At 49.9% G+C, this 16,710-nt stretch overlaps 1 protein-coding gene across 1 annotated transcript in view; it reads right to left on the bottom strand.

Moving 5' to 3' along the window:
* EXOSC10 (exosome component 10) overlaps positions 1-16,710 on the bottom strand; it is a 289,910-nt gene that overhangs the window by 94,299 nt on the left and 178,901 nt on the right. The window contains exons 18-20 of the mRNA XM_086921318.1: positions 8,744-8,836; positions 7,894-7,968; positions 6,970-7,066 (exon numbers count right to left, since the gene is read on the bottom strand). Of these exons, the coding sequence (XP_086777444.1) occupies positions 6,970-7,066; positions 7,894-7,968; positions 8,744-8,836 (265 nt within the window). The remainder of the gene's footprint in view (positions 1-6,969; positions 7,067-7,893; positions 7,969-8,743; positions 8,837-16,710) is intronic.

The following is a 16,710-nucleotide window of genomic DNA, read 5'->3' as shown; positions in this document are numbered from 1 at the left end:
TTTGTTTGCCCGGACTGGACTCCCAGACACCGCCTGCAGCCTCTTTGGGCAGGCACCCCTCAGCTGCGAGTTTCTCTCAACAGAGGTCCTGTACCCTGACACTCGCACACTGCCTTTGTTCTGCACCAAGACACGCAGCCTTTGAAGTGAATATTCGACATGGCACACATCACTGTGTGCCATGCCTACAACCCACTGCCCTGGCATAGAGCAGAGACCCCCCTATAGATGGGTGCACTATACCAGTGGTGAGGGTAAAGGTGCATGAGCCCTTTACCCCTTCAGTGTCTAATTTATTTATTTAATTTATTTATTTATTTATGCAATTTTATATAGCGCGGACCTTACCCGAAGGTGTCAGAGCGCTTCACAAAAGGACCAAAAATGACATACAGGAACAAAATACAAATGCAGACAATAGGTTACATGGATCAAAAGTGACACTAGTGAGCAACCAAAATACATGAGGTAGCAATCGGTGCATTACAGGAGAAAAAAGTGAAATTGGTGCAGGTTACAAAAATGTACAAAATACAAGTAGAAGTATAAAATTGCAATAAAAGGCAGACACTCCATCACAAGAACAAACGTTACGTAGGCAATGGAGGCACTTGTGCAAGTAACTAAAACAAACAAAATGTGTGAGGTAGCAAACAGTGTGTTACAAAACAAAAATGACGTGTGCAAGTTCCAAAAGGGTACCATACACAGGTATTGGGATAATACTAAACATTTAAACTACCAGAACACACTGGGGAGGAAGTACCATAAACCTGGCCAATAGATTTTCCAGTAATGGGAGGTCTTCCTTCAAACGAAGGCAAGGGTGTGAGTTAGACTTGGAGGTGTCTTTGGAGGAGAAGAACTTTAAGGTCCCGTTTGAAGGCCTGAGAAGAGGAGGTAGTCCGGAGCTGAGGCGGGAGTGAGTTCCAGATTCTCACTGCGTTGCCTGAGAAGGATTGGGCCATCGATCTTTCCTTCTTGAAAGTGGGGGGTTCAAGCAGCAGATTTTCCGCATTCCGAGATGGTCTAGAGCCTCCAGAGAGTTTCAGTTTATCGACAGGTAGCGAGGAGAGGAGGAGTGCAAGGCTTTGTGGGTGATACAGGCCATCTTGTAGATAGCTCTAGCCTTGATGGGAAGCCAACGCAGGGAGGATAGCAGCGGTGAGATGTGGTCGCTTCTTTTAGCCCCATAGATGAAACAGGCTGCTGAGTGTAGGACCGATACCACCCCCTTTTCTGAATCATTTTTGTCCACCATAAGCGTGGAAGGGTATACTCAGATGTGAGTCCCTAGCTCATTGCACCATCAGGATTCAAGCAAGCCGGGCCGAAGACGGCTGAAATGCCAGAAACCGGTCCCCGGTAGCTTGTTTCCTTCCCAGTATAAGAATTGGCTTGGTAGTTTGGTCTGCCCTGTTCCCATGATGCACTGGGCCAGGGTCAGACTAATTTGCATATAGCCAAGTTCTGAGCTGGGATGGTTCAGTGAGCTAAAAAACGGTGATGGATCAAGCCCTGATCTTTGGACTGGGTAAGAGTGGTCTGCTTAATTCAGACACTTTGTTCATCACCACCCCCTTTTCTGAATCAACGCAGGGAGGATAGCAGCGGTGAGATGTGGTCGCTTCTTTTAGCCCCATAGATGAAACAGGCTGCTGAGTGTAGGACCGATATCAGGGGGGACAGGTGGGATTTGGGGAGGCCAGTAAGAAGAGAATTGCAGTAGTCCAGTCTGGAGAGGACCAGCGATTGCACCAGTGTTTTAAGGTCATGCTCAGGAAAAAAGCGACAAATTCCCCAAAGAAGTCGCAGTTGGTATCGTGCAGACTTTGCAATGGAATTGATGTGAGGGATTAGATTGAGATTCTTGTCGAGTAAGACACCAAGGGATTTTGCGCTTTCAACAATGATAGGCTTATTGTTGAGTAGATTTGTCTGATCCATCCACGATTGAACCGGGGGAGGGGAGAGTGAGGAGGAGAGGAGGAGGAATTCAGTTTTGGAGGGATTCAGAATCAGTTGATGATTTGACATCCAGTTTTGAATGGAGTCGAGAGTTGAGCTTAGGATAGTGAGATCGTGGGTGGAGGCAACTTTGAGGTAGATTTGAGTGTCATCTGCGTAGAGGTGATAGTTGATCCCAGATTTACTTAGGAGATTTCCCAGGGGTTCTAGGTAGAGGTTGAAGAAAGTAGGTGCAAGTATAGAGCCTTGAGGAACACCTTGACCTACCGCCAGAGGAGATGAAAGGCTGTTCGCTATTTTGATCATTTGGGATCTATCTGAGAGGAAGGAAGCAAACCATTTAAGCACAGTACCCTCCATGCCCATTCCCTGTTGCAGAGTGTTGAGGAGAGTGTTGTGGTTGACAGTGTCAAAAGCTGCAGAGAGGTCAAGGAGAATAAGGAGACAGGACCCCCCCGAATCGAGTATCCTCATCGCGTCATCAATCACTTGCAATAGGGCTGTTTCAGTGCTGCAGTTTCGGATGAATCCGGACTGACAATTGTCAAGAAGATCATTGTCCCTGATATAGCGAGAGAGTTGTTTCGCTACACATCTTTCTGTGATCTTCGCAAGAAAGGGAAGGTTAGTGATGGGGCGGTAGTTGTTGAGGTCATTTGCATCAGCAGAGGGTTTTTTAAGCAGAGGGGTGACCTGCCCTGTTTTGAAGGAGACAGGAAGGGAGCCTTGGCAGAGGAAGAGGTTGACCAGAGTGGTCCAATAGGACAGTGAATGGGAATAGAAGTCGATAGCAATGGCACTAGGGATGGGGTCAAGAGAGTGGTTGGAGGGCTTTGTTTTGAGGATGCATTTGAGGAGGGCATCTTCAGAGATGAGGTCAAAGTTCTGCCAAACGGCTAAGGATTTGCGCTCCTCAGGAGGGGTAGGGTGAGCTACTTGAGCCACGAGGGATTTCACTTTTTCGTCAAAGAATAGAGCAAAGTCCGTTGCTTTCTTGGTAGAGTCCTCCAGCTTGGAGGATGTGGGAGAGTGGTTAGGAATCTTGATGAGATCGAAAAGTTTTTTGGGTCTATTTTTGGCAGAGTCAAGGAGAGTTCTGAAGTGCAACGCTTTCCCAAGGAAGATGTTCTTATGGTATTTGGATCTTGCAGAACGAAGCGTGGCTAAGTTATCAGTGGAGGGCGCTTGCCTCCATTGTTTCTCCAGGTATCTTAGCTGCTTCCTTTCTTCATAGAGGGATTTGTTGTACCAAGGCGCTGAAGGAGTGGGCCTAACCTTTTTGCTTTGGAGAGGAGCGACCTTATTGATTTCGACTGCAAGGACTGTGAGGCATTGGGAGGTGAGTACGTCAACATCTAGGTTCGGGTCAAGCTTTGGAAGTGATAACAAGGATGATTCACAGAGGGAACCAATGTCAATATTTTTAACATCACGGAACCATGAGGTAGCCCTCTTAGGTTGGCCAAGAGTTATAGAGTGTGAAAGGTGAAGAGAGAATGGGATGAGGAGGTGGTCAGACCAGTCAACATGAATAGGGGTAGTGATAGAAAGCCTGTCTGCTTTGGAAATAACGAGGTCCAGGATTGAGCCCTTAAAGTGTGTTGACTGTGTGCAGTGTTGTATAAGATCATTTGCAGAGAGGAAGGAGGCAAGCGAGCTCGCAGAGGAGTCTTGCGGTGAGCCCCAATGGAGATTGAAGTCCCTCACAAAGGTCTGATTGTCACTTTCCGAGAATTGGTCGCTGATGAAGTCAGTGAGTTCTTCTAAATACGAAGGGTCGCTACCCGGTGGAAAGGTAAATGACATGGAATCTGAGGGGTGAGCGATGGTGCAATTGGAGCTCAAGAGAAAGGCCTTCGAAAGTGCGGAAAGAGCTGAAAGGAAGAACCTTCAGTTGAAGGGAGTTTCTAAAGATGACTGCAACACCACCCCCAACGCCGTCGGTTCTGTCTTTCTTGAGTATAGAATAGCCTGTGGGTAGTAGGAGATCAAAGATAGCGTGTGAGGTGTCGTTGAACCAGGTCTCTGTGAGGAAGAGCATGTCAACCTTGTGAAGGGTGATGGTATCGGAGATTTGAAGTTTATGTCTTACTGCTGATCTGCAATTGTGGAGCAGACAGCGCAGCTCTGTCAAGACTGTTTTGGTGATGGGGTACTTGGGCTCTGCAGGGTGATTGGGATGTTAAACGTATACAGGGGTGCTCGGGAGGGTTTAGGTGGAAGCTTTGTTCTGACAGAGGAGATGGTCGGAATAGAGTAGACAATAGGGTAATCGGGAGGTGCAGGTTGAATAAGGGTGGCATTCGAATGCTTGTGTGAGATAACCAAGTTTGCCGATGAGGGGTTCGGCTTAGTTATAGTGGGGTGAGGGGGCGAGGTGCAACTCGTGGGATGGTGCGGGTTATCCACAGGAAAGGGGGTGTATGGAAAGGAGGGAAACTTGGAGCTTAAAAGTGAGATGGCACTTACAAGCTGGGAAATCAAGGTGATCAGGGAGTCTAGCTTATTTTCCAGGGAGAGTAGGGTGAAGCATGGGTTGTTGGGTGGTTGTAGGGAGACTGGAGGGGTGGCATTGGAGGGGGAGGGCCGGGAGGGGTTGCGGTGGAGGAGTGCAGTAGGGGGGTAGGGTTCATGAGTGGGGAAAGGTGGAGGTTGAGAGTTGGATTCAAAAGTGGGGAAAGGTGGAGGTTGAGAGTAGGAGTAGGTGCGTCAGAGGCGGAGGGGGAGTTGTCAATGTTGGAGTTGCAGGAAGGAAAGGAATTAAGGACAGATTTAGGAGAAGATCGGTACGGATCTGGACGGTATGGTAGGAGAGGGGATGATTGAGTGGAGTTATGGGAATGTGGGAGGTTACGGAGGAAAGGAGGGGAAGTGGTCAAAGGGGTCCTGTCATCGATAGGAGGTGGCTGTAGGGGAACGGGCATCTGGCCTAGAGAGGGGGGTTGGGAGAAAGGGAAATTGGGGAAGGGGAGTGGTTCTGCTGTGCCCGAGGGAGGGAAATGGAGAGGAATACCAAGGGGGGAAAGGGGGTAGCACCGCATAGCTGGAGGAGAGGGTGGGTGGAGAGAGATGCGATGGGTAAGAGGGGAAATCGGGGCGAAAACCGTGGGGAGGAGGGGGAAGAGGAGAGGGGGGGGGGGTAGAGGAATAAGCTGTGCGTGGTGAGGGTTAGCCTGGGTAGAGGGTTGGAGAAGAGGTGTACTCACAAGGGGGGTGACGGATAGGAATATGGGTGAGGTGAGGAGATTGGGGAATGGTGAAGGTGTAGCTGGGGCACGGAGCGTATTAGTTAAAGGTAAGGCTGAAGTGAAGAATGAGGGGGCAAACTGTGAAGGGGGAGGAAAAGATGGGGGGGTGAAGGGAAGGGGGCCTGCCTGTGATTCTCTAAGTCCATTCTTAGACCTTGTAAGCGCAGTGCTGCCATTAAGAGTATATGGTGCTGGGAGTTTGTCATTACAAATTCCACAGCACCATAATGGCTACACTGAAAACTGAGAAGTTTGGTATCAAACTTCTTAGCACATTAAACCCACAGTGATCCCAGTGTGGGATTTAATGAAAAATGCAGAAAGAGGGCATCTTAGAGATGCCCCCTGAAACCTAACCTACCACTAGTGCCCAGGTTGAGTGGCTGCTTTCATCTTCTACCACCAGACATGTTTCTGGACCCCTGGGTCGAGAGCCTGCTGCGCTCTGGGGCCTGAAACAATGCACATCCTGGGACGAGGTGCCCCCCTCAAACCTGCTCCTGCAAAATCCTGGTGTGTCCTGCAGCCAGCAACCTCGAAAACCCCGGAGGACCAACCTGCCTTCAAGCACAAAGACTTTGTCTCCTGTGAACACCAGATTCGTTCTACAGTCCAGGAGCTTTGCTCCCACAACCCAGTGGCCTGCTTGCCAGCAGCCACCAACCGGAGGTCCCTTATCCCCATTGGATAACATTGGACCTCAGCCCTCAGCACCCCAGCCCTAGTGCTGCTGAGGGTGTGACAAGAGTGCATCCTTGACGCTGAGGGAACCCTGGTTCTAGCCCCAGAAGCTCAACTCTAAAGACCGATTACTGATCTGGTAACAGTTAACTTAATTTCTCTCCGCAGGAACCTATTGACTGTTTTTCGATGAAAAATGTTTTAAGTGTGGAGTTGATTTGTATGGAAACCTGAAAAATAATTGTGCAAAACAGACTTTACTTACGTTTTCTCAAGGAAATGTCCCAGTGTGTTATCTAGGCATATCACACGGAGTAGAAAAAGTAATCTAAAAAGTAATCTCAAAAGAAATGTAAAGGTAACTTACCTGTAATTTTCATTTTAAAGTCGATACAAAGTATATGTACAGAATTTCACAGTATTGCATTACCATTAATTCAAACTGTAACCATTTCAAAGTGCATTTACAATTGCATTTCAAACTGTATATTTACTGCAAAGTATTTATCAACGTACCTGTGCCAGGCTTGCTTGGCTCTAGAAAATAAAATAACTAAAAGAATAGTTTTATACAAAATCAATTGGTCTGAAGTTCAGCCTTTGTGTGTGTAATCATTTGCTGATTGAGTGGGTACAACAAATGCTTAACACTGTCCTCTGATACTGCCTTATTGCTCGACCACACAAATAGAGAGAAAGGTTCTAAATAACTTTACCTCTGCCTACCTTTGGGGTTCCACTGGACTCTGTGCACACGATACCGTACTTTGGTATAGTATATACAGAGCCGGCTTCCTACAGTTGTCTCTTGTCAAACGTTTTGAAAACTGTTGCCCGCACTAGTGTGGATTGCATGCACCTTTCTGTCTGTGTAATCTTGTGCTGATTTTCATCATTTGAGTATTATTGGTGAATTTCCCATGTGCAAGACATGCCGAAGGGTTGCACTCCACAACTGGTTGTCTACATTTAACATGGCATTTGCCTGGAAGAGGTTACAATGTGAGACACCCCCAAATTCACCCCCCCCCCCCCCCCCCCCCCCCAAAAAAAATCAGACAGCTCTCCTTACCCATCTGTTGCTGCTGGGCTTTCTTCCTTGCCTCCTCTTTTGCATAGGCTTCTTTTTTGAGCTGTGCTTGGCTGACCAGCTTCCAACGGTGACTTATCTACGAGGAGACAATTTGGATGAGAGTGTATCTCTGCACTGCATTAATTCAATTACCAGGAAAGATTAACATAGAAATGTATTGATATATCAAAGTACCTCCACAGTAAGGAACCAGTATACAGAGCATGTGCACAGCGAACAGGTGTAATGCATGCATTTACACAGTTTACAGCAATCAATCAACATAATCACCCATATGTGCAGGATCATATAACAGACTGGCAGGGCAGAGACTTTACACAACGCTCCAAAACAGTGGAGAGCTCTTACAAAGTAGAACTATGAAGGGTAGAACCATCAACCAACACAGAGAAACATACAAATCGTGTTTCACAATATGTTTACAGCTTGGGAGAGGGGGCTGGTACAGGAAGAACTGAAACAGCATTGGAACACAATGTATGGATACAGCTAAGCAGCTATAGACAAAGCAAGGAGACAACAGAATGACACTGTGCAATGCGAAAAGAATAAACTGTTCCCACTAAAAATAATGACAGTGTAGAGGCCAAATACCTTCACAGTAATCCACTGACATAGTAGAGAACACCACACGAGGACACACCAAGGTACAACCATACAAAGCAAGAACCGGTTGAGCTACATCACAGAACACTATTGGACAATGGAGTGGCAGAGCACAGGACCATTCATTAACTGAAAGACGTGCCCCAACAGAAAACCAATACACACAGACACGGCAAAAGAGACATAGAAGTTAAAGACACAGTGGAGCACCTACACACAACTCAAAGGAGGACTCCGTCACCAAACAAAAACACACAACGGGCATCAAGTCTTTGTCATGTAAATTGATCCACTCACCTCAAAGATCTTTGTCGAAGGGTCAAATTTAGCAGCCTGTGATATGTGAGCACTGGTCTCCTGTTGTGGGAGGTACTGAAGAACAAAGGGAAGACATTTAAATTAACCTCAACTTGAGCACAATTACCTGTGGCCTGGGAACACTGGCTCATCATGTAAGCTCACTAAAGGTCACAGGACAAGGTCAAGGAGAAGCAAGATAATCACTCAAACCATTGTGTGCTAATCCACTTTAATGTACGAACTAAACACTAAATTCAAAGGATATGTTTGGCATGTGATGCTAGCCCAAAACGGTGAGCAGCATGGATTGGAAGAAACTGTAAAAAAAAAAAAAATAAATATATAGATGGTGCAAGGGTGTCAGAGCACAGGCAGCCAAGGAGTATGTGATGAATATCATTCGGTGGTCGTGCACCACACCCTTTAACCACGGAGTACAATGAGAGAATCTCTGCCAATTGCATACTTCATCTGTAAGCAAAGGGCTGGCAGCACTTTAGGGCAGTGTAAATAAACAAAAGAGGCGAAGCACCGGAAGACGAGGAGAATAAACATATTGCTTACTTGGTGAATAAACACAATGGTTTGAGCAAGCAGACATTTGGCACCATTAAGGAAATGTTACAGAAGTAACGAGGATTAGCCATGAAGATGTGTTGTTCTTTCGCAATTGGAATCTTTCTTAGACACATGACCGATCTTCAAAAATATACGATTATGAAATTCCCTTTGACATGCTTCAAAAATACCTTCTATTTTTCCTCTACTTTTGAGTTGAGCGTCGAAAAACAGCTACCAAAACATGGCAAAAGGGACAGTGTCCACCTTTGAATGGAGAACAACTCACCATTCTAAAAGGGTTCTCAAAGGACTCCATTATACTCCTAGCCTTCTTCTGGGCCACAGTTACATCCACCTTGGCTTCAACTTCTTCTGGTTCCTGGAACCAAACCAAAAAGAATGAGGACTATCTCATACGTGAAGGACATATTTAGTGAAGGACATATTTAGAAGTAATCATGCATTTTTACTTTCAAAGTATCCGAAGTTAATATTTTAACATAAGAATGGCAATGAACTTAATAACTTCCCAAATATTTTACTCTGTAGAGAAAAGTTCGTGCCCCAGGAAGAAAGGCGCGGGAAAATGTTCTCTGGGAACGGATTTGGTGGATTCAGAACCTAGCATTGAAGGCTTATTCTAAATGTTGCAGTGACTGACAGACACCTGGCACGCCAAAATCCTTTTCCCTTGCAAGTTCATCCTCACTGACCTAGAAGTAAAAGCTGAATTATGTGCTGGGTAGTTTCCTAAAATGGCAATCACAGGTAATATAATATGATAATCCATGGTCATTAAGTAGTTTATTTCGATCCAGTAAGGTAATAAAAAGATGGAATGTAAAATAATACATTGAAGAATGACAGAATAAAGCCAATAGAACAAAACATAGGATAAACTCAATTACTTTGAAAACCATTAAACATGTTTACAGTTCTTCATACTTAATACTATCTTTACAATCAGCTCTCAACAGGCATTGGCAAAGCCAATAGGTCTAGCCATTGAGAGTTTTGGATTTATTTTTTTGCTTGTTTGTACAGTAGTGTGTGTCTGTTGTATTTGTAGATTGTGTTCTAATTAACTTTTAATGCTGTGCAGAATAATTGATGCATGTTAGATGTTATGTGTTTGCAATAAAAAACAAAAAAGGATTTATTGGATGCATTATTTACAAATAAACATTTAGCCTACGTTTTCGTCCATTTGTCTCAAATTATGTTTTGTACTTCTTGATAGCATGATATTGGTATATCTGCTTTCCCCACCCATATGTAGATCTGCATACACCAAAAAGCAAACTAAAAGAATGAGGGAAATATATGCCAATGACAGGGCAAACTTGAGGTCCCATCCTTGACCCAACCAGTAGGACTTTTAACAAAATGCACTTTGCATGCGCGGGCATCCATCCGCTAATTACAAGGTAACACAAAGAAATAATTCAAACTTATAATGCAAGTATTTTGACTGAAAACCAACACTGACTGACATCTCAAACGTTACATGGTCTATTATAATTTTGAGTGTTTTGCGATGCTGATGGTAAATCGTGCGTAGCACCAAGTATGCATCCATATGCTGCTATCTCCATTTAGACAGCCCAATATTTTGCCAAACGTGGGGGATGGTTCAATGATGTTGACATCAGCCCCCTGGAACTCGAGGCAGACCGCTAACTTATCCCGTTAATATATAGTAGCTGAAGCACAAGTTACTACTTGTGTAACAATATATCTGTAAGAGACATTAGTTAGTGATAGATTCCTAACCTTAGAATATCGCCGCCAGCTCAGCGAATCCCAGCCAGGCCGCCGACAACCTCACGAAGTGGATCAGCAACTGCGCGGACGAACTCGCCCCACTGAGGACCCCGCCCAGCAGACCCGGCAGCAAGAAGGCCCCATGGTTCACCGACGAACTCAAGAGCTCCAAGAAGAACTGCCGAGCCCTCGAGAAAGCCTGGAGAAGGGAACCAACACCGTACAACATGACCACCCTCAAGCTTGCCACCCGGAAGCACAACCAACTGATCCGCTCCACCAAGAAAACTGCATTCAAGGACCGGCTGGACAACAACGCACACAACTGCAAGGAACTCTTCAACATCGTGAAAGAGCTCTCCAACCCCAACGCCGGAAACAACGACATCACCCCATCGCAAGACCTCTGCAACTCCCTCGCCTCTTACTTCCACAACAAGATAGCGGACATACACAACAGCTTCAGCACTCAACCGACGCACGCCACGACCGAACCACTGCCCCCCACCACCACCCTCCGCGCCTGGACTCTGATCAGCACCGAAGACACCATCCGCATGATGAACTCCATCCACTCCGGATCTCCAACCGACCCCTGCCTCACCACGTCTTCAACAAGGCCGACGCTGTCATCGCACCCCACCTGCGGGACATCATCAACACCTCCTTCGACACCGCCACCTTCCCGGAGAGCTGGAAGCACGCCGAACTCAGCGCTCTACTAAAGAAACCAACAGCGGACCCCACCGAACTCAAGAATTACCGCCCCATCTCGCTCCTCCCGTTTCCAGCCAAAGTCATCGAGAAGACCGTCAACAAACAGCTGGCCGCCTTCCTCGAGACGAATGGATCCCTCGACCCCTCACAGTCTGGCTTCCGAGCCAACCACAGCACCGAGACCGCCCTCATCGCTGCCACCGATGACATCCGAGCCCTGATGGACAACGGAGAAACAGCGGCCCTCATCCTCCTAGACCTCTCCGCGGCATTCGACACAGTCTGCCACCGCACCCTAGTGCAGCGCCTCAGCAACGTCGGAATCCAGGAGAAGGCACTGGAATGGATCATCTCCTTCCTCGACGGAAGAACACAGAGAGTCCGTCTACCACCGTACAAGTCAGAGGCCACCGAAGTCATCTGCGGCGTCCCTCAAGGATCCTCGCTGAGCCCCACCTTTTCAACATCTACATGAGCCCCCTCGCGGCCATCGCACGCCAACACAACCTCAACATCATCTCCCTCGCTGACGACACCCAGCTGATCCTCTCCCTGACCAACGACCCCGCCGCCGCCAGAGCCAACCTTCACGAAGGGATGAAAGACGTAGCCGAGTGGATGACGACCAGCCGCCTGAAACTGAACTCAGACAAGACTGAAGTCCTCATCCTGGGCTCCTCGCCCTCCGCCTGGGACGACTCCTCGTGGCCCCCCGCCCTGGGCACCAAACCCAAACCGACAGACCACGCACGCAACCTGGGCTTCATCCTGGACTCCTCCCTCTCCATGACCAGACAAGTCAACGCCGCCTCCTCGTCGTGCTTTAACATCCTGCGCATGCTACGGAAGATCTTCCGGTGGATCCCCACCGAGACCAGGAAGACGGTCACCCAGGCCCTCGTCACCAGCCGACTGGACTACGGCAACACCCTCTACGCCGGAACCACCACCAAGCTCCAGAAGAGACTCCAGCGGATCCAGAACACCTCAGCCAGACTCATCCTCGACATCCCACGACACAGCCACATCTCCGGACATCTGAGAGAGCTGCATTGGCTCCCCGTCAACAAAAGAATCACCTTCCGTCTACTCACCCAAGCACACAAAGCCCTACACGATCAAGGCCCGAGCTACCTCAACAACCGCATCAACTTCTACGCTCCCAAAGGCCACCTCCGATCAGCCAGTCACGCCCTCGCCGCCGTCCCCCGCATCCGAAGAAACGACAACGGGAGGAAGGTCCTTCTCCTACCTGGCCGCCAAGACCTGGAACTCCCTCCTGACCGACCTGCGCCTGACCCAGTAGCAGCAATCTAGCAGGGGGCTCCTTTTTGGCCATGGAGTAACATGCCTGAATACACAAGATGATCCACCGCAAAATAGTCCTCTTCTGTACCGCCTTTCCCTTCTTCGCGCCCAGGTAACCAACAAAGAGTTGGTCATCCACCCAGAACTGGCGTGTGCGATCTAGGTAATAAGAGAGCGCACGTTTTGGGTCCAGACGGTGGAGCCTTTCTTCCTCTTTCGAGGGATGCGGAGGCGGAAAGAAGGTGGGCAAGGTAATGGACTGCCCGATGTGGAAGGTCGTGACAACCTTGGGCAGAAAGGAAGGTCTCGTCCGCAACACAACCTTGTCCGGATGAACAGAGAGGAAAGGTGGAGTGGAAGAAAGAGCCTGGAGCTCACTCACTCTCCTGGCAGAGGTGATGGCAACCAGGAAAGCAGTCTTCAGAGTAAGAAGACTGAGAGGACAGTTATGGAGCAGCTCAAAGGGAGTACACATTAGATAAGTGAGTACAAGATTCAAGTCCCACTGGGGCATCACGAAGGGAACAGGAGGGAACATGTGTGTGATGCCCTTCAGAAATCTATTTACAATGGGGGACTTGAATAAGGAAGGCTGATCAGGTAGCTGTAAGAAGGCAGAAAGAGCAGATAGGTACCCCTTGAGAGTGCCCAGAGCAGAGCCATGCTGGGCAAGGGAAAGAAGGAAGAGTAGAACTTCAGAAAGGGGTGCAGAGAGAGGGTCCACAGCCTTTGCTGTGCACCATGCCACAAATCTGTTCCACCTGCAGGCGTATACCGACTTTGTGGAGGGACGCCTGGCTGCCAGAATGATATGCAAGAAAGTACTTTTTTGTAAGTGCACACCTTCCCTTTTTTTAAAAACATAATTCAATTTTAGCTGTAACTGCAAATGAATGCGTGCATGAACAGCGCCATGACCGTCCCTTTTCACAGCATTTCTTAAAGATCCTTCCAACAAGGGCACCATTAGTGCCCCCTGCTGCTGCACTGCTACAATAGGAAGACATTCCTCCGAAATAAACCATATTATTCCGAAATAAACCATATTATTCTCTGTACTCCATAGTGATCCATTGTAATTCAATAAAGTAATCCAATTTATCCCAGCTTATTAAATCACTGAGGAAACAGCCTGATGGTACTGGAATGTTTATATCACAGACTTCGGGAGGCAAGTCAAATGGCCTCAACTGCCACCGCTCAATCTCCAAGCTTGTAGGTGGAGACTGGACAGGTTCGGGTGCAGGACCGTCCCCTGCTGCTGCGACAGAAGGTCCTCCCGAAGAGGCAGACAATTCGGGGGATCGACTGACATGCCAAGTAGCTCGAAATACCAGTATCTTCGTGCCCAGTCCGGAGCCACCAGGATAACCTGGGCCCGGTCTCGCCTGATCTTCTTCAGCACTCTGGGCATTAGTGGTATAGGCGGAAAGGCGTACAATAGACCGCAACTCCACTCGCAACGAAAAGCGTCGACGAGCGAGTAACGCCTTGGAAACTCCAACACGCAGAACTGATGACATTGCGTATTCTCTTCTGTGGCGAATAGATCTAACCAAGGCTCTCCCCATTGCTGAAAGAGGCCTAGCGCCACGTCCGAGTTCAGACGCCATTCGTGATCCATCATGCCCCGACGGCTGAGTTCGTCCGCCCTGGCATTCAGAGAGCCTGCCAGGTGTTGAACCACCAGGGTCACGCCCTGATGTTCCAGCCACTGCCAGAGGCGCAGAGCCTTCTGACATAGGGTCCACGACCCCACCCCGCCTTGTTTATTGCAGTACCACATGGCGGTGGTGTTGTCCGTGAACACCTGCACTACACACCCCCGGACAGAGGGGAGGAATGCCTTCAGTGCTAGACGAATCGCCCGCAGCTCCAAAAGGTTGATATGGAGCCGGGACTCCGCCGGAGACCAGAGGCCTCTGATCTCCGCCTCTCCCATGTGGCCTCCCCAGCCCTGGAGGGACGCGTCCATCACAACCACGTGCTCCGGGTGGGGTAGGCAGAGGGATCTGCCACTGACCCAATCGCGGTCCGTGAGCCACCACTGCAGTTGTCTCGCAGTGCCCTCCGAGATCAAGACATGATCGGACAGGTTGCCCTGATGCTGGGCCCACTGAAACTTCAGGTCCCACTGCAGAGCCCGCATCCGCCACCTGGCGTGATGCACCAGAAGGATGCAGGAGGCCAGCAGCCCCAGAAGCCACAACGTCAACCTGACCGAGACTCAGGATAACGGCTGAAAGATGGGAATCAGAGCCTGGATATCCCGACCCCGCTGTTCGGGAGGGTAAACCCGAAACTGCGCCAAGTCGAGAACCGCTCCGATGAAGCGGAGCTTCTGAGAGGGACACAGGTGCGACTTCGGCACATTGATGGAGAACCCCAGCAAATGCAGGAGGTTGGCCGTAGTCTGGAGGTGGCTGACGTCTGCCTGGAGCGAGCCCGCCTTCAACAACCAGTCGTCTAGGTACGGGAAGACTGACACCCCTAACCTGCGCAGATGAGCTGCGACCACCGCCATCACCTTCGTGAACACCCGTGGGGCGCTGGTAAGGCCGAAGGGGAGCACGGTAAACTGAAAGTGCTCTTGGCCTACAGCGAACCGCAGGTAACGCCGGTGGGCCGGCAGGACGGGGATGTGGAAATAAGCGTCCTGCAAGTTCAACGCTACCAGCCAGTCTTCCGGGTCCAGGGCAGCTAGGACCTGAGCCAAGTCAACATCTTGAAATGCTCCTTCCGGAGGAAGCCGTTGACGTTCCGCAGGTCCAAGATAGGGCGTAGGCCCCCTTTGCCCTTCTTGGGTACCAGAAAGTAGTGGGAGTAACATCCACACCCTACTTCTGGCCCAGGAACGCGCTCGATGGCCCCCTTGGCCAAGAGGGCCGCGACTTCCTCTTGCAAAAGTTGCAAGTGATACCCCGACACGTGGTGGCATTGCGGAGGCATGGATGGAGGGGTCACCTCGAAGGGGAGGGAGTAGCCCCATCGGACGATTTGCAGCACCCACCTGTCCTAAGTGATGGTGCGCCAGTGAAGGAGGTGATGGCGAACCCTGTCCCCCACTGGCGTCACGTGGGCCTGAAAGCTCGGACTAGGAGGGCTTTGAGGCAGCTGCTGAGGGGGTGGTTGTTGACTGGCCTCGCCGTTGTCCCCGGGCACCGCCACGGCGATTACCACGTCCGCCACGGCGTTGGAGGTTAGTCTGCGGCCTGTGGCTGGCGGGATGTGTGGGGGTGCCCCTTCCTTGGCCACGAAGGGAGCGAAAGGCAGCAGGCTGCTGGCCGACAGGCCCTAGGACTTTGCCTTAGCCCTGAAGTTCTTAAAGCACTCAAGCTCACTGTCTGCCTTGACGCCAAAGAGGCGACTGCCATCAAACTGCATGCCCATAACGGTGTTTTGGACATCAGCTGAAAAGTTGGCGGACCTCAGCCAAGTGTGGCGACGAATCGCCACCGTTGTTGCCATCGCTCTGCCTAGCGAGTCCGTTGTATCCAGCCCACATCAGATGGAGTACCGTGTCGCATCTCGACCTTCAGCAAGGGCTAAGGAGAGTTTAGTCCGGGCCTCCTCCGGACATTGTGGTAGCACGTCCGCGACCGTGTCCCACAGAGAGTGGGTATAACAGCCCAAGAGGCACGTGGTGTTAACCGACCGCAACCCCAAACTCAGTGAGGAGAACATCTTCTTTCTATACTGTTCGTACCTCTTGGATTCCTGATCGGGAATGCGGTCTGGGAGTTAGAGGTCTGTATGACCAGGCTCTCTGGGTTGAGTTGGGTGGACAGGAAGCAAGGGTCGCCCGGAGCTGGGCGGTGGCGTCTGGCCACGTTCCTATCTACAGGGGGACCTGTAGCGGGCCTGGACCAGGTGCCCAAAAGAACGTCAGACGGGGGGCGTGGCTAGCAGCCGACGATGGCGGCAGCAAACTAGAGAGGCTCCTGGAGTAGGGCGGCATTCCGCATCAATCCGCATGCCTATCCGCTCAACAACGAACCCAGACGGGATCTCCGGGTCCAGTGACCGAACGGCACTCAGCAGAGAAGTTTTGGAGCAGCGGTGCACGGGGAACTGGTGGAAAAGACGGCACCCGAACAAGGCCTAGTGGCAAATGAAAAGCAGCGGAAGCTGGTTGAGGCGATGCCCGGGCGGAAGTGAGGCCTCAGCGGTGTTTACCAACAGGAAGTGCTCATAGTGCAGAAGGACTCGTGCAAAAACGGCGGTAGGGAATCCGATGTCCCCGCAGACCGTCCATGGACAGAATATATCGCCCCACGACAAAGCAGCACTGCGGGTAGCGGCAACGCTGACCGAAACTGAAGCCTAAAAAAAGTGCGACAATGCCGCCATTTTGAATAGCCTACGCCATTCCGGGCACGAACTCCCTCGAATAACAGGCTGGACGGCCTGCGCCGAGGTCTCAGCAGGCTCGACAACAGATTCTACTAACAGCAACGCGACTGG

Source organism: Lissotriton vulgaris, chromosome 5 (genome assembly GCF_964263255.1).
Source record: "Lissotriton vulgaris chromosome 5, aLisVul1.2, whole genome shotgun sequence".
Taxonomy (NCBI): Eukaryota; Metazoa; Chordata; class Amphibia; order Caudata; family Salamandridae; genus Lissotriton; species Lissotriton vulgaris.
This window is presented reverse-complemented; position numbering and strand designations above follow the sequence as displayed.